This window comes from Labrus bergylta, chromosome 24 (assembly GCF_963930695.1).
Source record: "Labrus bergylta chromosome 24, fLabBer1.1, whole genome shotgun sequence".
NCBI classification, from domain to species: Eukaryota; Metazoa; Chordata; class Actinopteri; order Labriformes; family Labridae; genus Labrus; species Labrus bergylta.
In genome coordinates this window covers 518,818-541,393 of record NC_089218.1, presented here as the reverse complement: position 1 = coordinate 541,393, position 22,576 = coordinate 518,818, and the positions used below count along the sequence as shown (strand labels likewise).

The following is a 22,576-nucleotide window of genomic DNA, read 5'->3' as shown; positions in this document are numbered from 1 at the left end:
ACAACACTTACATTCTACAGGGAAAGAGGAGAAGAACACGCTGTTCCAGACTCGGTTAGAAAATAAACGGAGTTTAAATGAATGATGATTTTATCGAATAATAGCGCGTGACCGAGGAAACCTGTGGGTGATTTGGGAGCACCTGAACGCACCTTTACATTCGGCTCAGGTGAGGCGGTTTGAGCTGAGGGTTTTCACGGGAGGAGGAGCAGTTTGTCTCTACGGGTCCCTGAAGGACACACCTCTCTGCGCAGAGTCCGGGTCATTAGGGACCGGCACCGTTCAGAGGACACAGAGGACCGAAGACATGGGGGGCACGGATGGGACCAAAGCCGAAGGCGAGACCCGCCCCAGGTCCGGATCTGGGTCCGGATCTGGGTCCGGATCTGGGTCTGACCAACTCATCTTGTTCGTTAACGGGAAGAAGGTAAAAGATATTTAATATTCTGTTTAAATGACGTATCAGTGAGTTACAGACTCTGCACTGCTTTCAGCTTCTGTTTCAATCACCTCAGCTCATCATGAGTGATTACATTCATCTGAGTCTCCTGTTTTATTAGTGTGAATGCTGGAAGAAAATTTTCAACTTTTTCACGTTTTTACACTTTTTTCTCAGCCTCATAACTCTGGCTGTGTTCTGCCTAGAGACTCCATTTTTGCTTTAAAATGTTCACACACTTGTCCTCTATTCATATTACTTTCACTTGTCTTGCTACCTTTTATACTTTTCAAACTGTACTTCCAACTGTTGGGTGAAGTTTTGAACTTTTCTCACATTTTAGAGTGAGTGACATCATCACTAGAGTGTGACAGAGTTCTGAAATAGTTTCAAAATCTCCCGAACAAATTGCTCTCCTGACCACAATCTTCACCCCACACACATAAATTTACCCTCAAAATGTAGGAAAACTTGTCCTCTCTGACATATTGAGTTTTCAGGACAATTGGAGAAAAGCTTTTTCCACCGTGAGCTTCAAAGCGGCAGGTGGTCCCGAGAAATCTCCATCTGGGCTAATGTTAAACTTAGGCCTGACTTCACTGACCACACCTCTTGGGACTAACTTTTCAATTCGCTGTGGTTTCCACATTTCTTGGACCCCAGACATGAAAATCACATCGACGCGTTCGGCCATTTGTCCTCTTGCTCACAAAATCATCGTTTAGCCACCAACTCTTAATTTAAGCCCTTGAAATGAGCACCCAATAGGGAGACGTTTTCCCCTTTTTTCTCATTGTCTGCCTCTGTGTGATTGTCCTCACCTGTGGCTCGTTAGTCTCAGCTGTGTATTTTTAGTCTCTGTGTTTCTTCTCTACTTTTACTCTTAATCTTCTACTTCTACTTTTTCTTCATCATCTTCTGCTGATTCTTCTTCATTCAGCAGTGTTTTGCAAAACATTTCAGCCGTCAGCATTCACACGCATTTTCCGCAGGTAAATGCAATTTCTAGTTAATAATAATAATAATAATAATAACTAAACTGATGTGTAAACACACAGCTCTGGTGCAGTGAGAGAGGAATGTGTGGAATAATCAGACATCATGAACAGTCAGGGCGCGTGAAGAACTTCACATGTGATGATCCAAAAGTGAGAATGCGGAACAAAATGTGGATTCTGTCTCAATTCTACTTCCAGTGTTGTGACACAAGTGTGTGTGTGTGTGTGTGTGTGTGTGTGTGTGTGTGTGTGTGTGTGTGTGTGTGTGTGTGTGTGTAACGAACTTTTATATTTTTTTAATGTGTGTTTCAGATTGTGGAGAGAAATGCAGATCCTGAGATGACCCTGCTGACGTACCTGAGGAGGAAATGTATGCACACACAGACAGACAGACACACACACACACACACACACACACACACACACACACACACACACACACACACACACACACAGACACACACAGACACACACAGACAGACACACACACACAGACAGACAGACACACACACAGACAGACACACACAGACAGACACACACACACAGACAGACAGACACACACACACACAGACACACACACACACACAAACACACACACACACACACACACACACAGACACACACACAGACAGACACACACACACAGACAGACAGACACACACACACACAGACACACACACACACACACACACACACACACACACACACACACACTTGTGTCACAACACTGGAAGCAGAATTGAGACAGGACAGAGGACAGAATCAGACATCAGAGAGATTTTTCTGCTCAGTCAGCAGTAAAGAAATCTCCTCTGTGGTTAAAGCTGGCGTTTCTTAAACGAGCGTTCAGTTTGTTGGCGTTCTCATAAAGCCGCCGCCGGAAGAGCGACGGAGAGGTCAGCTGATCAAAGTCCAAAACAACACTGACAGTCCAGGTTGAACGAGGTCCAGGGTCCAAATCAAGGACTTTTACTAAGGTATTAAGGAACGTTGACCTTTCCAGGCTCCTCTAGAACTTTTATATATTCAGACTAAATTATTAAAACAAATGAAATGCTGCCCTCTGATTGGCTGAGTGGAAACCAGATGTAGCATGAAAGGTCAGAGCAGCTGGTCGAGTGTTTTACAGAAAGCGTGAAGATGAAGATCGCTGTCAGTGATCCCGTGACTTCACACATGTACTGTGTGTGTGTGTGTGTGTGTGTGTGTGTGTGTGTGTGTTCAGTGGGTTTAACAGGAACTAAGCTGGGCTGTGCGGAGGGCGGCTGTGGAGCGTGCACCGTCATGTTGTCCAGATACCAAACACACACTCAGCAGCTGCTGTATCCTCAAAGCGTGTGTGTGTGTGTGTGTGTGTGTGTGTGTGTGTGTGTGTGTGTGTGTGTGTGTGTGTGTGTGTGTGTGTGTGTGTGTGTGTGTGTGTGTGTGTGTGTGTGTGTGTGTGTGTGTGTGTGTGTGTGTGTGTGTGTGTGTGTGTGTGTGTGTGTGTGTGTGTGTGTGTGTGTGTGTGTGTGTGTGTGTGTGTGTGTGTGTGTGTGTGTGTGTGTGTGTGTGTGTGTGTGTGTGTGTGTGTGTGTGTGTGTGTGTGTGTGTGTGTGTGTGTGTGTGTGTGTGTGTGTGTGTGTGCTCTCCTCTGATGAACTTTCTGTGAGCGGTCTAAAAGTCTTTAACTCCCGTCGAGTCATTACGCCGTGAACGCCTGTCTCGCCCCCCTCTGCTCACTGCACCTGGTTGCCGTGACGACTGTGGAGGGCATCGGCAGCGTGGCGAGAGAATTACATCCTGTTCAGGTAAAACACAAACTAACCTCAACTAAAGTGTTTTCACACAAAGCTTTAATATATGTTTGTCCACTAGAGGGAGAAAGACAACACCTGACGTAGACATGTGGACAGGTTGTAGGTAGTTCTTCTTCAGGTGTAACTCTTTGTGTTGTTCAGGAGCGGATCGCGATGGCTCATGGCTCTCAATGTGGTTTCTGTACCCCGGGGATCGTCATGTCCATGTACGCTCTGCTGAGGAACAACCCCAAACCAAAGATGGCCGACGTGGAGGAGGCCTTCCACGGTACTGACACAGATAGATCATACATTTGGTGATGGGACTGAAAGTGATGATTGACCTCTCATATGTGACAGAAAAGGATCATACAGAATAACATTTGGTCATTTCTCCAGGTAATCTTTGTCGTTGCACTGGATACAGACCTATCCTGGAGGGATACAAGACGTTCACTGTGGTGAGAAACACACGTTATCTTACACCTGTTAATGTGGATTTATTCAGCGGTTCATGAATTAAACATCAAAGTATGACATTGTCTGAATGTCCACAGTAACCTGCTCTGTTCTTCCTCCAGGACGGCGGCTGCTGCGGCGGCCGGGGACGGGAGAACGGCTGCTGTATGACCAATGGGAACGCAGCTGAGAAAAGCTCAAAGGAAGACAGCGATGTAAGTCTGACTGTGTGTGGACTGATTTCAAAGTAAGGATGTTCCTCTGCAGTTCAACGGAAATATAAATACAAACTTATTGAAGAGTCTGAAGGTTCCAAAACTCTCAGAAAACAGTCACATTTCACAATTTATTTAAGGCTGTTTGAGTGTTTGCATGATGTAATTGGATTAGTTGAGTGTGGCTAATGTTAGCAGTGTTAGCACCTCCAGCCTTCAGACCTCCCTGCAGGTTAACGTCCTCGTGTCTGAGCTGAATGTGGTCACTCATTGGTTAGTTTAACCTGACTCAGTGACATATAACTTCCATTCTACAGATCCAAACACTGACAAACTGCTCATGACCATTAACCAGAGCTACAACCAGTCTATGGCTACAGCCCCGCCAACTGGTCGATGGCTGTGTTGCAGTTTGAGAAAGACATTTGACCAGCATATAATAATATAAATAATTTGTTTACCGGGGAGTAATTCCAGTGCCAGAATCTTAAATGCTTTTGACTGTAAACTTTGTTTTTGTTTTTTGCAGGAAGCAACGTCTCTTTTTAATCCAGCAGACTTCACTCCGTTTGATCCAACACAGGAGGTCATCTTCCCCCCTGAGCTCATGGTGAACAGATAAACACAATCACACAGCCATGGTCACATGGCCTAAATGAGATCTGAAGGTCAAAATTTGCTTATTTCAAAATGTTCATCTCTGATATAAATCAGGACATCATCAGCGTACAGCCGAATATGGAGGCTTTTTTTCAGACTTTAGATGAAAACTCCATCAATACTGAACATGCATACATGAAACAGACATCATTAGATACAGAGTGACCTCCTCTTTCTTATTACAAACTACATTCAACAGTGAGATCAACTTTAAGTCCATAAATCTGCTTAGAACCCAGAAAAAACTCTGGAGCTATCCGTCGAATCATCAGGTTTTCTGATCTAATCCAGTGATAGTTGTTATCTTCTTATTTTCTCTCCTTCCTCTCGTCCAGTCGCTCTCTAAAGATCAGAGGTCAGGCTTGCTTTGTTTCCGTGGCGACCGGGCATCGTGGCTGCAGCCTGACAGTCTGGACGAGTTTCTGCGTCTGAAGTGGGAACATCCAGACGCCAGAGTGGTGGTGGGCAACACTGAAGTGGGTCAGTAAGCCCCTCACCAACACATTCATTCATTGGTTCATTCATTCTGTCACTTGGTTACTGTGTTTGTTTGTTTTTAGGTATTGAGGTGAAGTTTAAGAACATGGTGTACCCGGTCATCTTGGCTCCAGCGTTCATCCCTGAACTGAACAACGTGTCACACACAGCGGACGGTGAGTACTACTTGATATAAAAGGTTAAAATATGACTCTATATGTTAAATATTAAGTTTCAGGCTCTTTCTTGTATTTGTTTCTCTTCAGGTGTAGTTTTTGGTGCAGCGTGCACACTCAGCCACATGGGGGCGGTGCTTAAGAAGGCAGTAGAAACTCTTCCTCCTCATCAGACAGAAGTCTTCCTCGCCGTCCTCGAACAGCTGCGCTGGTTCGCTGGACTGCAGATACGAAACGTAGCGGTGAGTAGCACAAAGTTCATTATTGACTGAGCGAGGCAGTAACAGCCACTCAAGATATTTAACAAACACTGTGGGGAGTTCAAAGAGTGTAGGAGATCAGGGTTTTCCCAGATTAGAGTAAAGATCTCTGAGGGAACATACAGAGCTGCTGGGTAGTTTACTTGTTTTTTGTAAATTAAAGCGTGTGTAGTTCAAGGACCCTGTAAAGCAGAGTAAACTTTAAGTGAACCAGTACTCAACCAGTGATGAGTTCAGGAACATGGTAATACTCTAGACTCTAGATCACAGTTTGCAGAGAAAGTGTGTAGTTCAGGGACACTGGAAAGTTGCAGAACATCTATCGGAGTTCAAGAAAGTTTGAGGACTGAGCTTTTTCCAGGACATACACAGAGCCAGTGAGTAGTTCAAGGTGCCAGGGAGATCACAGTGCCCAGAGTTAAACAGAGACTACAGCTGTCTGGTTCAGCTCTGACTGTGGATTAAACTCAATCAAACACTAAACATGTTTCCACACGTCATTAAAGGACATTAAGGCTCATAAAATCATCAAGGTCTCAAACAATTCTGTTGTTTTATTGTTTTCAGGCTGTTGGAGGAAACATCATGACAGCCAGCCCCATCTCAGACCTCAACCCTGTTTTTATGGCAGCAGGCTGCAGACTCACACTGATGGACAAAGGTACACACACACACACACACACACACACACACACACACAAATAAAGTTATTTACCTTGGGTTATTCCAGGAATAAGTTTTTATTGAGGTCAGAGTTTGTTGATAAGCTGAACACACACACACACACACACACACACACACACACACACACACTCGGGGTCAGTTTCATTTTCACGTCTTTACTCCGACCACTTCTTCATTTTAGTTTTAAATTGAACGTCTCTTCAGTGTGCACTTTATTTTGAAAGTTACAACACTAAATGGTGCTTCGCAGAAAACAGCATTTGAGAACTCCTCATCATGGTGTGTTCACTTGCTCCATGATGGCCAGGAGGCGTTCAGGTGCCCTAAAGTCCAAAGTCCTGATGATCAGCAGACTGCTGGGTCACTTCCTGTGAACAATCAATAAAGAAGTTTATATCTCAGCTTGTGTTGAATAAAGTTTATGTTCAGAGTGCTAGATTAAGACTTTAACATTTTTGTCCATTTAACTTGACTAGTTCCAAAATATCCTACAGCACATGAAGGCAACACCACGAAGTGAAGATTATTGTTGATTTCTGACATTTTTTTACTGTTGTTTGTGAGCAAAACAAGTACACAAATATGACCTCATGACCTTGGTGCTGACCTTTAACCTTTGACCTCCGACCCTCAGATGGCATCCGTGTGGTTCAGATGGACGACGGTTTCTTCACAGGTTACAGGAAGACGGTTCTGCGACCGCAGGAGATCCTGCTGTCCATAGAGATCCCCTACAGTAAGAAGGTAGATACAGCGTCACCCTGGAAACCACTGTCTGTCACCTAGCAACCACTGCCTGTCACCTAGCAACCACTGCCTGTCACCTAGCAACAACAGAGAGAGACATACATCCATCAACGTTCAGACTGACGTTTGTGTTTTCCTGTTTCTCCGTCTTCAGTTTCAGTTAGTCTCCGCCTTCAAACAGTCCCCTCGTCGTGAGGATGACATCAGCATCGTCGCCGCGGCGATGAGCGTCACTTTCACCCCTGGGACTGACGTTGTTGAGGACTTGAGGCTGAGCTACGGCGGAATGGCGGCAACCACGGTGCTGGCCAAGAAAACGGCGAACGGGCTTCTGGGACGGTAAAAACAGATTTCAAATAAATTTCAAAATAAAAGCCTGAGGAAAGATACAGTAACTCTGTATGATGTCATCCAGGCACTGGGGGGAGGAGCTTCTGCAGGAGGCCTGTTCCCTATTGGCCAAGGAGATGACCCTTGACCCCTCTGCACCTGGCGGCATGGTGACGTACCGGAGAACTTTGACCCTCAGCCTCTTCTACAAGTTCTACCTGACGGTGCTGCAGAAGCTCCGCCTACAGGTGAGTGAACACTCAGGTTGTTTTTCATATCGTTGTTTACAAACTGTTCTTTTAATTCTCCATGTTTTTATTCTCAGGGTGTGACTGTGGACGACGTCTCCTCAGACTGTATGAGCGCTGCAGAGATTTATCATCCAGAGTCTCCGTCCAGTGTTCAGGTGTACCAGGTAAGTGTCTGGTTGTCATGGTTACATAAATAACTGTTAAAACAAACCAATTAAAGTCCAATTAATAATATTCAACAAAACCCCTAACCCCTAAAATGATGAAAAACCTCAATGTGAGGAGAAGCTGAAAACATCCCACCGTACCTGTCCTGTCACCTTCAGGCTGTACCTGAGGGGCGGAGCCAGGATGACTCAGTGGGGCGTCCCATGATGCATCTGTCAGCTCTGAAGCAGGCGACGGGCGAGGCGGTTTACTGCGACGATGTGCCGCTGTATGAGAACGAGCTTTACTTGGCGCTCATAACCAGCTCAAAGGCACACGCTAACATCCTGTAAGAAACACACCTGTACAACACACCTTTACAACACACACACACACACACACACAGCTGCTGCTGCCTGTCTGACCAGGTGTGTGTCTCAGCTCCGTAGACGCCTCTGCAGCAGAGAAGATGCCCGGCGTGGTCACCTGTCTGTTTGCTGATGACATCCCCGGCTGCAACGCCACCGGGCCAATCGCGTATGACGAGACTGTCCTGGCCCACCGCCAGGTGTGTTTATGTTTGACTTATCAACCAATCATGGGGCTCTGTCAGATCCAGGTGTTTGACTTTTCCCTCCTCTCTGCAGGTGACCTGTGTGGGTCACATCATCGGCGCCGTGGTGGCCGACACACAGCTCCACGCTCAGAGAGCAGCCAAAGCTGTGAGAGTTCAGTACGAAGAGCTGCAGCCAATCATCACCATCCAGGTGAGACCAGCAACACCTGGGCACACCTGTGTCCATGTTCCAGCTCACATATTAGCTGCAGTTAGCATAGCTTCCTGCAAAAGTAGTAAGAATATTAAAGAAAACAGATTTTGTTTGTCTGATTGACAGGAAGCCATCGCTGCCAAGTCCTTCTATCAGCCAATCAGAACCATACAGAAGGGAGACCTGGAGGCGGGGTTTAAACAGGCCGACCACATCCTGGAGGGTAGGCTGTGGCTGCTTCATTATTCCAGGTGATACTGATGGATCTCATCATTGATTGGTTATTGGTTCATTTGACAGGTGAGATACACATCGGAGGTCAGGAACATTTCTACCTGGAGACAAACGTCACGCTGGCTGTTCCCCGAGAAGAAGGAGAGATGGAGCTCTTTGTGTCTACTCAGTCTGCCTCCAAAACACAGGTAACAAACTACAGGACTACAGGTAACAAACTACAGGTAACAGGGTACAGAGAACAAACTACAGGTAACAAACTACAGGACTACAGGTAACAAACTACAGGTAACAGGGTACAGGTAACAAACTACAGGTAACAAACTACAGGACTACAGGTAACAAACTACAGGTAACAGGGTACAGGTAACAAACTACAGGTAAGAAACTACAGGACTACAGGTAACAAACTACAGGTAACAGGGTACAGATAACAAACTACAGGTAACAAACTACAGGACTACAGGTAACAAACTACAGGTAACAGGGTACAGGTAACAAACTACAGGTAACAGAGTACAGGTAACAGACTACAGGTAACAAACTACCGGTAACAGAGTACAGGTAACAAACTACAGGTAACAAACTACAGGTAACAGACTACAGGTAACAAACTACAGGTAACAGTACAAGTAACAGAGTACAGGTAACAAACTACAGGTAACAAACTACAGGTAACAGGGTACAGGTAACAGAGTACAGGTAACAAACTACAGATAACAGAGTACAGGTAACAAACTACAGGTAAGAGAGTACAGGTAACAGAGTACAGGTAACAGACTACAGGTAACAAACTACAGGTAACAGTACAGGTAACAGAGTACAGGTAACAGAGTACAGGTAGCAAACTACAGGTAACAGAGTACAGGTAGCAAACTGCAGGTAACAGACTACAGGTAACAGAGTATAGGTAACAAACTACAGGTAACAGAGTACAGGTAACAAACTACAGGTAACAGAGTACAGGTAGCAAACTACAGGTAACAGAGTACAGGTAGCAAACTACAGTTAACAAACTACAGGTAACAGAGTACAGGTAACAGACTACAGGTAACAGAGTACAGGTAGCAAACTACAGTTAACAAACTACAAGTAACAGAGTACAGGTAACAAACTACAGGTAACAGAGTACAGGTAACAGTACAGGTAACAGAGTACAGGTAACAGACTACAGGTAACAAACTACAGGTAACAGAGTACAGGTAGCAAACCACAGGTAACAAACTACAGGTAACAGGGTACAGGTAACAAACTACAGGTAACAGAGTACAGGTAACAAACTACAGGTAACAGAGTACAGGTAGCAAACTACAGGTAGCAAACTACAGGTAACAGAGTACAGGTAACAAACTACAGGTAAGAGAGTACAGGTAGCAAACTGCAGGTAACAGAGTACAGGTAACAGAGTACAGGTAGCAAACTACAGGTAACAGAGTACAGGTAGCAAACTACAGGTAACAAACTACAGGTAACAGAGTACAGGTAGCAAAATACAGGTAACAAACTACAGGTAACAGAGTACAGGTAACAAACTACAGGTAACAGAGTACAGGTAGCAAACCACAGGTAACAGGGTACAGGTAACAAACTACAGGTAACAGAGTACAGGTAGCAAACCACAGGTAACAAACTACAGGTAGCAAACCACAGGTAACAAACTACAGGTAACAGGGTACAGGTAACAAACTACAGGTAACAGAGTACAGGTAACAGAGTACAGGTAACAAACTACAGATAACAGAGTACAGGTAACAAACTGTGTGTGTGTGTGTGTGTGTGTGTGTGTGTGTGTGTGTGTGTGTGTGTGTGTGTGTGTGTGTGTGTGTGTGTGTGTGTGTGTGTGTGTGTGTGTGTGTGTGTGTGTGTGTGTGTGTGTGTGTGTGTGTGTGTGTGTGTGTGTGTGTGTGTGTGTGTGTGTGTGTGTGTGTGTGTGTGTGTGTGTGTGTGTGTGTGTGTGTGTGTGTGTGTGTGTGTGTGTGTGTGTGTGTGTGTGTGTGTGTGTGTGTGTGTGTGTGTGTGTGTGTGTGTGTGTGTGTGTGTGTGTGTGTGTGTGTGTGTGACAGTCCCTGGTGGCGAAGGCGTTGGGCGTCCCTGCTAACAGGGTGGTGGTCCGGGTGAAGAGGATGGGCGGGGGTTTCGGGGGGAAGGAGAGCCGGACCACCATTTTGTCGACTGTTGTCGCCGTGGCAGCAAACAAGTAGGTCGGGCGGCCATCTTTAAATAGAAATCTTAAATGAAAGTGAAATAAGTAACCGTCCTGTTGTCGCTGTTCAGGCTGAAGAGACCTGTGAGGTGCATGTTGGACAGAGACGAGGACATGATGATCACAGGAGGGAGACACCCCTTCTATGGAAAATACAAGGTGAGACAACTCCCCCTGCTGGACGAGGAGAGTAAAGACAGACAGAAAGGATTTCCTCTGATTCTGCATTCAGAACAGAAGTAGAAGGGCTTTATCATCTCCTCTTTTGTTCACTACTCCTCCTCCTCCTCCTCCTCCTCCTCCTCTTTTGTTCACTCCTCCTCCTCCTCCTCCTCTTCCTCCTCCTCCTCCTCTTTTGTTCACTACTCCTCCTCCTCCTCCTCCTCTTTTGTTCACTACTCCTCCTCCTCCTCCTCCTCCTCTTCCTCCTCTCCTCTCCTCTCCTCTCCTCCTCTCCTCTCTTCCTCCTCTCCTCTCCTCTCCTCTCCTCTCCTCTCCTCTCCTCTCCTCTCCTCTCTTCCTCCTCCTCCTCCTCCTCTCCTCTCCTCTCCTCTCCTCTCCTCTCCTCTCTTCCTCCTCTCCTCTCTTCCTCCTCTCCTCTCCTCTCTTCCTCCTCCTCCTCTCCTCTCCTCTCCTCTCCTCTCCTCTCCTCTCCTCTCTTCCTCCTCCTCCTCTCCTCTCCTCTCCTCTCCTCTCCGTTTCCGTTTCCGGTTTCCGGTGAGTGTGAGTGTGAGTGACGGTGGTGGTGTTGCGAGTGGCGCGGAGATTGAATTGTTTGCTATCCTTTCTACTGTTTTCAAAGTGCATGATCAGGTCAGATTGTTTTCATATTTGTATTGAGTGTTGTTGGCTGTGTAAGACAGATCGTTGGAGGGGTTGGAGGGAGGAATGACGTCTGCTGAGACGCCACCTCATAGTCCCTCCGAACGGTACTGTCACCGTGGAGGAGGTTCTGTTAGCTGCAGGTGAACAGGTAGGCCATGATAAACTTTTGTATGCATCCCGAATGAACAAGGCTGTGGTTGTTTTTCTGAAGAGTGAGCCTCTTGTGTATCAGCTGATTGAGAGTGGTGTGTTCATTAGGGATTTGTTTGTGCAGGTTTCCCCGTTGTCGGTTCCCTCTACGCGGATCACCGTATCCGGTGTTCCGCCGTTTATTTCTAACGACTTGTTAGAGAACGAACTCCGCAGGTTTGGGAAGTTTGCGAGTGGTTTCAAAACTGTGAGTCTAGGGTGTAAAGATCCCAAACTGAAACATGTTCAATCTTTGCGGCGTCAGGTGTTCATGTTTTTGGATTCGCCCACACAGACTCTGGAGGTTTCCTTTAGAGTGAAACACGGTGACGCTTCTTATATGGTGTATGCGAGCTCGGGACAACTGAAGTGTTTTGAGTGTGGTGATGTGGGACACAAACGTTTTGCGTGTCCGCACAGACAGCAGGAGGCGGCTAGTACTGCCGCTGACGCGGGCAGCTCTGTTAGTATGGCGCATGTGGCGGGGGCCGCGTCCGTGCCCGGGGCGGGGGCCGCGTCCGCGTCCGTGCCCGGGGCGGGGGCCGCGTCCGCGTCCGGGGCGGGGGGGCGCGTCCGCGTCCGTGCCCGGGGCGGGGGCCGCGTCCGCGTCCGTGCCCGGGGCGGAGGCCGCGTCCGCGCCTGCTCCTTGTGCTGAGGCCGTGGCTGAGGTAGAAGTGGCTTCGACCAGCTCTCAGGCTACAGAAAAATCACAGACTGTAGATAATGATAAAACTGAAGATTCCACAAGTTCTGCAGTTGTAGATGTTTCATTGAAGGAAGGTAAGACAGTGTGTTGTAGCCAGGCATCATGTGAAGGAGAGGACATGGATGAAGATTATGAGTCAGACAATGCATCCATTGCTGATTTGCCAAATAGTGGCTCTGGTCTTTATTCTTTAGAGTCAATCAATCAATTTATGGATGAAACGTACAACAAATCAGTAAAAATAAGTGACTACTTTAGTGATACTGAAAAGTTCATAAAGTCAGTCAGCATACTGAAAAGACAGGTTGGGTTTGACCTCCTGGACGCGAAAAAACGTTTCCGTCTTAAAAAGCACATCACCGCACTGAGGAAAGCTGGACGTAAGAGTGTGAAGAAGACAAAGAAATGATCATGCATCACAAGGTGTTTTTCTTCTTCTACTGTTCCCTGTTTGTGTCTACTTGTCTGTTTTTTCTCTCTGATCTTTCTATGAGGAGTCTTAAGATAGGATCTCTTAACATTAATGGTGGGAGAGACAGACAGAAAAGGGGCCTTATCTCTGAGATCTCAACTCAGAAAAACATTGATATCTTGTTTTTACAAGAGACTCATACCACACCATCAGATGAGACAGATTGGGGTTTATGGTGGGAGGGCTCTAACTACCTTAGCCATGGCACCAACTTTAGTGCAGGAGTAGCCATTTTGTTTAGAGCATCTGCAAATGTAAAGATCGTCTCTTGTGCTGAAATTGTAAAGGGAAGGCTTTTAATTGTAAGAGCAGAAATAGAGGACACTGTTTTCTGCTTCACTAATATTTATGCTCCAAATAATGGAGCTGAAAGGGTAGCTTTCTATACCCGCCTCCAAAAGGAGTTACTGATCTATAATCAGGATCAGATCATTCTTGGTGGTGATTTTAACTGCACACTTGATTTCACCGTGGATAGAATAGGAGAGGAGCCACATCCACATTCATCCCAGACTTTAAACACTGTCATCTCTCACCTGGATTTGTTGGACACATTTAGAGTGAAACATCCACAATCCAGACAGTATACATGGGTCAGGGTTAACAGTAACAGGGTGTGTGCAGCTAGACTGGACAGGGTTTACATCTCCAGAACTCTCAACCCCAGATTAATTCATTGTAATATTCTGCCTGTCGGCTTCACTGATCACCATTTTGTTAGTGTGGAGCTGATTATTTCACCAGGTGAAAGGGCTAAGTCCTTCTGGCATTTTAATAACAAGCTTCTACTGGACAATGTTTTCTGTAAAAACTTTGGGTGTTTTTGGGATCAGTGGCAATTAAGAAAAGTTGAGTTTGATTCTTTGAAGCTTTGGTGGGAGGTTGGTAAAGCTCAGATTCGTGTTTTTTGTCAGCAGTACACGTCACACTCTTCTGCTAGATTAAAAACAGTCATTAAAAATCTTGAGGACAACATTAAGAACCTTGAGGAGGGGTTAAATGGGAGTGTGGATCCCACCACTGGTACCCTGCTGAAGGAGAAACGTATGGAGTTGAGCTCTTTCCTGCAGGAGAGGGTGAAGGGAGCTCTTGTGCGGAGTCGTTTCCTTCAACTCAAAGACATGGATGCCCCAACGTCTTTCTTTTTCAATCTTGAGAGATCTGTGGCTCAAAAAAAGCTGCTGACTTGTCTGAAACTGCCAGGAGGTCGAATAACAGCTGATCCAAAGGAAATGAGCAGTCATGCCATGCAGTTCTATGAGGATCTGTTTGGAGCAGAGAGTTGCAGCCAGGAGTGTCGCAGGGAGCTCCTGGAGGGTCTCCCTCAGCTCAGTGTGGAGGAGAGGTCTCTTCTGGAAGGGGAGCTGTCTCTGGAGGAGCTCACCGCTGCTGTCACTCAGATGGCAACAGGAAGAGCACCTGGAATAGATGGGTTGTCCACAGACTTTTTTAAGAGGTTCTGGAATATCCTTGGGTCTGACCTGCATAGTGTTTTAATGGAGTGTTGCAGGACCGGGTCTCTTCCTGGTTCTTGTAAGAAAGCAGTTCTTTCCTTGCTCCCCAAGAAAGGTGACCTGGCATTGTTAAAAAACTGGAGGCCGGTTGCTTTAATTTGTGCGGACTACAAGATCCTCTCCAGAGCTTTATCGAACAGACTAAAGGACGTTCTGGGAAGTGTGGTCCATAAAGACCAGAGTTACTGTGTTCCAGACCGGACAATCATGGATAATGTTTTTCTTATCAGAGATGTCATTGATGTGTGTAAAATCTATAATCTAAATGTTGGCATTGTGTCTCTGGATCAAGAGAAGGCGTTTGACAGGGTGGATCACTCGTATTTGTTTTCTGCACTGAGGTCTTTTGGTTTTGGGGATGGTTTTGTGTCATTAGTTGGGTTGTTGTATCAGGATGCACAGTGTTTGGTGAAGATGGGGGCGGGGTTGAGTCGGCCAATCCCTGTACGGCGAGGGATCAGACAAGGCTGTCCCATCTCCGGCCAGCTGTACAGCTTGGCTATTGAGCCCTTGCTGTGCAGGTTGAGGGGCCGGCTCAGCGGGCTTTCTTTGCCCGCGGCCTGTAGCATTGAATGTCCCCCTACAATTTCTGCCTATGCTGATGATGTAAACATCTTCATCTCCAATCAGGGGGACGTTCGGTGTCTGCGGGACACCCTGTCCCTGTATGAAAGGGCAACAGCTGCACGGGTGAACTGGGAAAAAAGTGGTGCCTTATTGGTGGGAGAGTGGAGGGACCAGGCAGTGCCCAGTCTGCCTGGTGGACTTGAGTGGGGGAGGGAGGGGTTGAAGGTGTTGGGGGTTTATTTGGGTACCGAGGGCTTTAAAAGTAAAAACTGGGAGGGAGTTAGGGAGAAAGTGTGCGCTCGGTTGTCTAAATGGAAATGGTTGCTACCCCAGTTGTCGTATAGGGGAAGAGTTCTGGTGGTCAATAACTTGGTTGCCTCGACTCTCTGGCACAGACTTGTGGCTTTGACACCTCCAAGAGGGCTGGTGGAGGACATTCAAAGGGCCATCCTGGACTTCTTCTGGTCAGGCAAACACTGGGTCCAGGCGGCAGTCCTCTACCTGCCGGTGGCTGAAGGGGGACATGGACTTATAGACATTCAGTCAAAAATTGCCTCATTCAGACTCCAGACTGCACAGAGACTCCTTTTCACTTGTGGTCCCAGCTGGATGGACATCGCTCGACTGCTGCTGAGGAGAGCTGGACGGCTGGGGTACACTAAGCAGCTCTTTCTGTTAAAAGGTGGATCTCACTGGATTAACATCCTTTTATATGTCTGTAATGCAGGCATGGAAAATGTACACATTCAAAAGGGAAAAAACTGAGAGTCCGGGAATGTGGATCTTTGAGGAACCGTTATTTTTTAATGATTTCATAAGGACTCCAACTTTGCAGTCAGCCAGTCTCCGGGCCAGTTTCAGAGAGGCAGGCTGCACAAAACTGGGTCACCTGGTAAGACTGACCCTGGACGCCCTCAAAGAAAGGACCAATATCACCTCCAGCCGGGTGGTTGAAAGAGTGGTGGAGGAAGTCTTTGCTGCACTTCCAGTAAAACTTGTGACATTTCTAAACATTGAGAATCTGTGTGAGCAGTGGAGTGAAGAGGGCGAATACAGCTTCCCATCTTTGTCTGTTACCCCAGATGTCGGGGAGTGGCAGGAAAGAGGAGGTGGACTGCTGTCCTTTAGTACTCCTGTTCTGGGAAAGTTCCAGGATGCAGGGAAAAAGGCACTCTATCAGTCCTGTGTTAAGGTCCTACATCTTCGTGGTCTGTCGGGAGTGAAAGAGTTGAGGTGGATCGAGTTTTTTGGCCCGGAGGTTTCCCCGAAAGGCAGCTGGCGGTCCCTGTACAAGCTGCCTGTTGAGAAGAGAACAGCAGATCTCCAGTGGAGAGTTGTGCATGGGGTTATAGCCACGAACAGATACAGAGCGCACATTGATCCAGGGGTGGGAGAGGAGTGTTTGTTTTGTTCACTAACTGAAACTTTGTCTCATCTGTTTGTTGAGTGTCCCAGGCTCTCACTCTTGTTTGTCCTTATGAAAAGCTTGTTTGAAGCTCTCGGGGAGGATTTCTCTTATGCAGTGTTTGTTTTTGGGCCAAAGTATTCTGCAAAGAAAAAGACTGTACATACACTGATGAACTTTTTATCTGGCTCGGCTAAGTTGGCCATTTGGCTTACACGCAAGAACCGAGCTCAGGGTACTGGCTGTGTGGAACCGGTGCTGGTTCTGGAGGGACTTTTGAAGGCCAGACTAAAGGTAGAATTTGCCTATTATCAAATGATGGACAATGTGCAAGACTTTAATAGTGTATGGGCTGTGGAAGAAGCTTTGTGCTCTGTGGGTGGGGATGGAGAGCTGATTATTCATTTTTGATGCAGTAAATGTTGTTTTTGTTGATGTTGTGATTTTTGTTGCACTTGTTTTTTTTAATTTTTTTTTAATTTATTTATTTCCTTCTCTTGATCTGAGTGATGATGTGACAGTGTTATAATTTTCTCCTGGTAGTGGTAAAATAAAAGGTATTTTGAAAACCAAACCTCTCTTCCTCCTCTCCTCTCCTCTCCTCTCCTCTCCTCTCCTCTCCTCTCCTCTCCTCTCTTCCTCCTCTCCTCCTCCTCTCCTCTCCTCTCCTCTCCTCTCCTCTCTTCCTCCTCCTCCTCTTCCTCCTCTCAGGTTGGATTTCTGAACAGTGGGAAGGTCGTGTCTCTTGACGTGTCGTACTACAGTAATGTTGGAAACTCGATGGACCTCTCTGTGTCAGTGAGTGTTTCTACTTTGATCAGAGTTTCCTTCGTCTCTTCGATGATGGTGATGATGATGATGGTGATGATGATGGTGGTGATGGTGGTGATGGTGATGGTGATGATGATGATGATGATGATGATGATGGTGATGATGGTGATGTGATGGTGATGATGATGATGGTGATGATGATGATGATGATGATGATGGTGGTGATGGTGATGATGATGGTGATGATGATGGTGATGGTGATGATGATGGTGATGTGATGGTGGTGATGATAGTGATGGTGATGATGATGATGATGGTGATGATGGTGATGATGATGATGGTGATGGTGATGATGATGATGGTGATGGTGATGATGGTGATGGTGATGATGGTGATGGTGATGGTGATGATGATGATGATGATGATGATGATGATGGTGATGATGATGATGATGGTGATGATGATGGTGATGATGGTGATGATGATGGTGATGATGGTGATGATGATGATGGTGATGGTGATGATGGTGATGATGATGATGGTGATGATGATGATGATGGTGATGATGGTGATGATGGTGATGGTGATGATGGTGATGATGGTGATGATGATGATGATGGTGATGATGATGGTGATGATGATGGTGGTGATGTGATGATGGTGGTGATGATGATGATGGTGATGATGGTGGTGATGATGGTGATGGTGATGATGGTGGTGATGGTGATGGTGATGATGGTGATGGTGGTGATGATGATGATGGTGATGATGGTGATGGTGATGATGTTGATGTGATGGTGATGATGGTGATGGTGATGATGATGATGGTGATGATGATGATGATGGTGATGATGATGATGATGGTGATGGTGGTGATGATGATGATGATGATGATGATGGTGATGGTGATGATGATGAAACTGTGCTCCCCTGTCAAGGTCATGCAGCATGCTCTGTTCCACATGGAGAACTCGTACAGCGTGGCGAACGTGCGTGGGCGGGGCTTCCTGTGCCGCACCAACCTCCCGTCCAACACGGCGTTTAGGGGCTTCGGGGGGCCGCAGGGCATGATGGTCGCTGAGAGCTGGATGACGGACGTAGCTCAGAGTCTGGGCCGGCCGGCCGAGCAGGTACGCAGGTGAACGAGTACAAACAGACATAATGAACAGGTGAACCAGCAGTGTCCAATCAGAGATCGCTCCCCTACAGGTGCGGCGCCTGAACCTGTATGTGGAAGGAGAGTCGACGCCGTACAACCAGGTCCTGGATCAGATCACTCTGGACCGCTGCTGGGACGAGTGCCTGACCCGCTCTGGATACCAGGAACGACGAGCCGCTGTCGACGTTTACAACAGGTACAAACAGACGAGTAAAGAGAAGAGCGGTTTGAAAACATCCAGATGTTCATATTTATGATCCAAAGAGTTCAAACTGACAAATGAGAACATGTTGAGTTCCATAAAAGGTAAAAACATGAATGAACACATGCAACACACGGCCTGAAATCCTCTTCTTCTTGTGTTTTTGTTTTTTCAGTCAGAACCGGTGGACCAAACGAGGCCTCGCCATCGTCCCCACCAAGTTTGGAATCAGCTTCGCCGCCGTCTTCCTTAACCAGGTCGGATCAAACGATGGATCAATCAAACTTATTTATAAAGCACCTTTCAGACAAATTAAATTGCAGTTCAAAGTGTTTTACAAGAGTGCAGAAAAAGTAGTTTATAAAGTCATTGAGAGACTAATGCACACCAACAAGAATTAAAGAAATATATATGAAAATGAAAAAATAAAATACGACACATAAAAGCAATAAGATATTAAAATGAATACATAGGAGAAGAATATTTATAATTGTAGTAGGATAAAAAAGACAAAACAATAATGTTAAGATTTGAATTTATATAAAGCACTTTCTAAAAGGCAGACTGAATAAATTAGTTTTAAGACCGCGTTTCAAAACATGTCAATATTCTCGGTTTGTGTTTGTGTGCAGGCTGGAGCTCTGGTTCATATCTACACTGACGGCTCGGTGCTGCTGACTCACGGGGGGACGGAGATGGGACAGGGTCTGCACACCAAGATGGTCCAGGTACCTCAGCCTTTAAATACTACACAATACAAGCACACTTAGCACCATCTAGTGGCCACTAGAAGAACTGGAGGTGAATGCTGAGACATGGATTTGAATGGTCAGGTTAATCTGTGTGTGTGTGTGTGTGTGTGTGTGTGTGTGTGTGTGTGTGTGTGTGTGTGTGTGTGTGTGTGTGTGTGTGTGTGTGTGTGTGTGTGTGTGTGTGTGTGTGTGTGTGTGTGTGTGTGTGTGTGTGTGTGTGTGTGTGTGTGTGTGTGTGTGTGTGTGTGTGTGTGTGTGTGTGTGTGTGTGTGTGTGTGTGTGTGTGTGTGTGTGTGTGTGTGTGTGTGTGTGTGTGTGTGTGTGTGTGTGTGTGTGTGTGTGTGTGTGTGTGTGTGTGTGTGTGTGTGTGTGTGTGTGTGTGTGTGTGTGTGTGTGTGTGTGTGTGTGTGTGTGTGTGTGTGTGTGTGTGTCTCTCAGGTAGCGAGCAGGGTCCTGGGTATCCCCTGTTCAAAGATCCACATCTCAGAGACCAGCACCAACACAGTCCCTAACACCAGCTCCACCGCCGCCTCCGTCTCCTCAGACCTCAACGGAGGCGCCGTGCAGAACGCCTGCGAGACTCTCAACCAACGTCTGCAACCATACAAGACCAAGAACCCCAAAGGATCATGGGAGGACTGGGTGAGCAAGAGAAGATCTTAAACATCTGTCTTCTTGTATTTAAAATGAAGGTGAAAGGTGTGACTCAGCACGTCTCTGTGTGTTTCAGGTGAGGGCAGCGTATTTCGACAGAGTCAACCTGAGTACAAACGGCTTTTACAAGTGAGTTCACAGAGAGAGCTGATAAGGAGATCTATTATATTCACCTTCACCATTAATGATGGTGAAAGTGAGGATAACTGGGACAACTGTCGAAAACCTCCCTATGTATCTGATACTGGCGTCAGTAAAATCCCTCATTTCAGCCTCGGCCTGAAACGCTTCATTTCAGCTACTGTCTCTTTAAGGCCCGCCTCCCCACGTGCACACTCTCCTCTGATTGGCCAGCTCTCTTTGCAGTCACAGGGAAATATGAGTGAGCTATGGGTGGGCGTGTCCTTGAAAGAGCTATTTTCTTTTTAAATATGGATCAACAGAACAGATCTCCTTTAAGTGTTTCCTGTTTCTGATCAGGACTCCAGATATCGGCTACGACTTTGAAACCAACTCGGGCCGAGCGTTTAACTACTTCAGCTACGGCGTGGCCTGTTCAGAGGTGGAGATCGACTGTCTGACCGGAGCTCACAAGGTAAATCAAATGTTGGTGGTGTCCCACAGAGAACAGTTTGAGGCCCACTGTTGTTTATTATATTCTTAAATAACCTCAGAATGTCTGTATTATTCTCCTCTATATCGATGATACCTTCTTGTATCTTAACGTATTCAAATCTGTTTCCTGTGTTCATGTTTATTTGTGTTTGTGTTGTAGAACCTGAGTACGACCATCGTGATGGACGTCGGTAACAGTCTGAACCCGGCGATAGACATCGGGCAGGTGAGGGCGCCCTCCCTCAGAGTCCATCAAAAACCCTTAAACATAATAATTAAATACCCTGTGAGCCCCCCTGCAGCGCCCCCATCAGGTCTTACTTTGTGTTCTCAGGTGGAGGGGGCCTTCATGCAGGGTCTGGGTCTCTTCACTCTGGAGGAGCTTCATTACTCCCCCCAGGGGGTCCTCCTCACGCGGGGTCCCGGTTCCTATAAGATTCCTGCGTTTGGCGACATTCCCGCCCAGCTGACCGTGTCGCTGCTGCGAGACGCTCCGAACCAGAAGGCCGTGTTCGCCTCCAAGGTGAAAACTCTGCGAACATTTTGACAAACTGCTCAGATTAAACAAAGAGGAGTTCATGTTATGATTTGTCATCCTCTCAGGCTGTTGGCGAGCCTCCTCTCTTTCTGGCGGCGTCCGTTTTCTACGCCATCAAAGACGCCATCAGCGCTTCCCGGGCGGAGTCAGGAATGAGTGGGCCCTTCAGGTTGGATAGCCCCGCCTCCGCCGAGAGGATCCGCAACGCCTGCAGTGACAGATTCACCAAACTGGTATGAAATCGTTCAGTTAGGTCTGAAGTCATCATGGCTTCATTCTTTGAAGGTCACGTCTGCATCACATAATTCTCCGTCAGTGTTTCTCTCAAAGCTTAAAGAAAAGATGCTCAAACATTTTCTACAGTTTGAATGACCTTTATTTAAACAGTTTGAATAACCTTTATTTAAACGGAGAAGTGGTGAACACTGTGTGTGGTGTTTCTGTTGCAGTGTCCGCCTGCAGAGCCCGGTTCCTTCACGCCCTGGTCCGTTCAGGTCTGAGACGTCATCACAGCTGAGTCATCGTTTATAAAGAGACCTTTTTATCTCTGCTGGATCTCAGTAAAAGTTTTATTATATCCTTCAATCTCTCAGATAATTCTTCATATGTCTTTGTTATGCATCATTCAGGGAATGAAACATGATTTCATTTTACGCTGTAAAAAATATTTTAAAATCCAGTTTGAGTCGTCTGCAGCTTCTCCTCCACTCAGACACTCGGACTAATGAACCCAAAATGTGAATCAATGAATGGAAAGGTGATTTCCTGCTTTTTAAAATCCTAGTTTATAAAATGATTGTTTCTGTGTAAAAGAAATAAAACTCTCTGGACTTTCACTCGTTGCTTCATGTTTGAGTCAGTCAGCATCAAAGAAAGTCTTCTGAATTCTCCATGAATAAAGAATAAAGTTTAAAGGGGGTTTGTCGGGGTGTGTTTGGGCGCTGATGGGGACGTGCCGCAGCAGGTCGGCTCGCTGACGATCACCTCTGTGTTAATTGTGAGGTGAGAATGTGAAGAATGAGGCTCACATGTTTGTGTGGCGGCGGCGTCCGCATGGCTCATTCACTCTGAGAGCTGCTCTGCTGCACACACACACACACACACACACACACACGTTACACACATGAAACAATACATGTGTGTGTTGTTTTATATTCTCAGACCGATTTCTTCCTTCTGCTCTTCTGCCCGGTAAGTCTGTTTACATTTCTAGTAGAGATCCTGTGAGGGGACTCCTGTGTTTGGACGTTTGTGATGATGATGATGATGAAGATGTCTTTTGTGTTGATTACGTCTTTTCATGCAGTTTTTTCACCACTATGATGGAATATTTGTGCGTCTTGTGTTATTTTTGAGTCATTTCTGGTGCAACATGTTTC

The 22,576-nt window shown here is 46.4% G+C and overlaps 1 protein-coding gene and 1 long non-coding RNA gene across 4 annotated transcripts in view; one reads left to right on the top strand and one right to left on the bottom strand.

Annotated features, from left to right (window-relative positions):
• Positions 1 to 15: 15 nt before the first annotated feature.
• Positions 16 to 22,033, top strand: LOC109975551 (xanthine dehydrogenase/oxidase-like). 3 transcript variants are annotated; one of them, XM_065951870.1, is made up of 35 exons: positions 16 to 427; positions 1,750 to 1,807; positions 2,663 to 2,759; positions 3,119 to 3,227; positions 3,378 to 3,504; positions 3,615 to 3,676; positions 3,797 to 3,889; positions 4,419 to 4,499; positions 4,885 to 5,029; positions 5,110 to 5,202; positions 5,293 to 5,444; positions 6,030 to 6,123; positions 6,781 to 6,890; positions 7,048 to 7,232; positions 7,309 to 7,471; positions 7,549 to 7,638; positions 7,801 to 7,970; positions 8,063 to 8,189; positions 8,269 to 8,388; positions 8,518 to 8,614; positions 8,692 to 8,813; positions 10,689 to 10,822; positions 10,900 to 10,987; positions 17,218 to 17,304; positions 18,216 to 18,407; positions 18,487 to 18,632; positions 18,814 to 18,895; positions 19,271 to 19,366; positions 19,829 to 20,032; positions 20,121 to 20,173; positions 20,525 to 20,639; positions 20,820 to 20,885; positions 20,994 to 21,182; positions 21,263 to 21,430; positions 21,647 to 22,033. In XM_065951870.1, the coding sequence occupies exons 1-35, from the start codon at positions 308 to 310 to the stop codon at positions 21,695 to 21,697; spliced, it is 4,086 nt and encodes a 1,361-aa protein (XP_065807942.1). In that variant the 5' UTR covers positions 16 to 307; the 3' UTR covers positions 21,698 to 22,033. The 3 variants fall into 3 exon arrangements, with proteins under 3 accessions (XP_065807942.1, XP_065807943.1, XP_065807944.1); XM_065951871.1 differs by lacking the exon at positions 17,218 to 17,304; XM_065951872.1 differs by lacking the exons at positions 10,689 to 10,822; positions 10,900 to 10,987.
• Positions 21,439 to 22,576, bottom strand: part of LOC136178150 (uncharacterized) — a 66,579-nt gene continuing 65,441 nt past the window's right edge. The window contains exon 3 of the long non-coding RNA XR_010665514.1: positions 21,439 to 21,594. This is a non-coding gene — a long non-coding RNA (uncharacterized lncRNA). The remainder of the gene's footprint in view (positions 21,595 to 22,576) is intronic.

Excerpts from the sequence above, each read along its gene's own strand:
- LOC109975551 (XM_065951870.1), top strand. The coding sequence starts at position 308 with ATGGGGGGCACGGATGGGACCAAAGCCGAAGGCGAGACCCGCCCCAGG. Across the intron at positions 7,971-8,062 it reads AAGGCACACGCTAACATCCT|CTCCGTAGACGCCTCTGCAG; the intron begins GTAAGAAACACA and ends TGTGTGTCTCAG. Across the intron at positions 20,174-20,524 it reads AGTACAAACGGCTTTTACAA|GACTCCAGATATCGGCTACG; the intron begins GTGAGTTCACAG and ends GTTTCTGATCAG.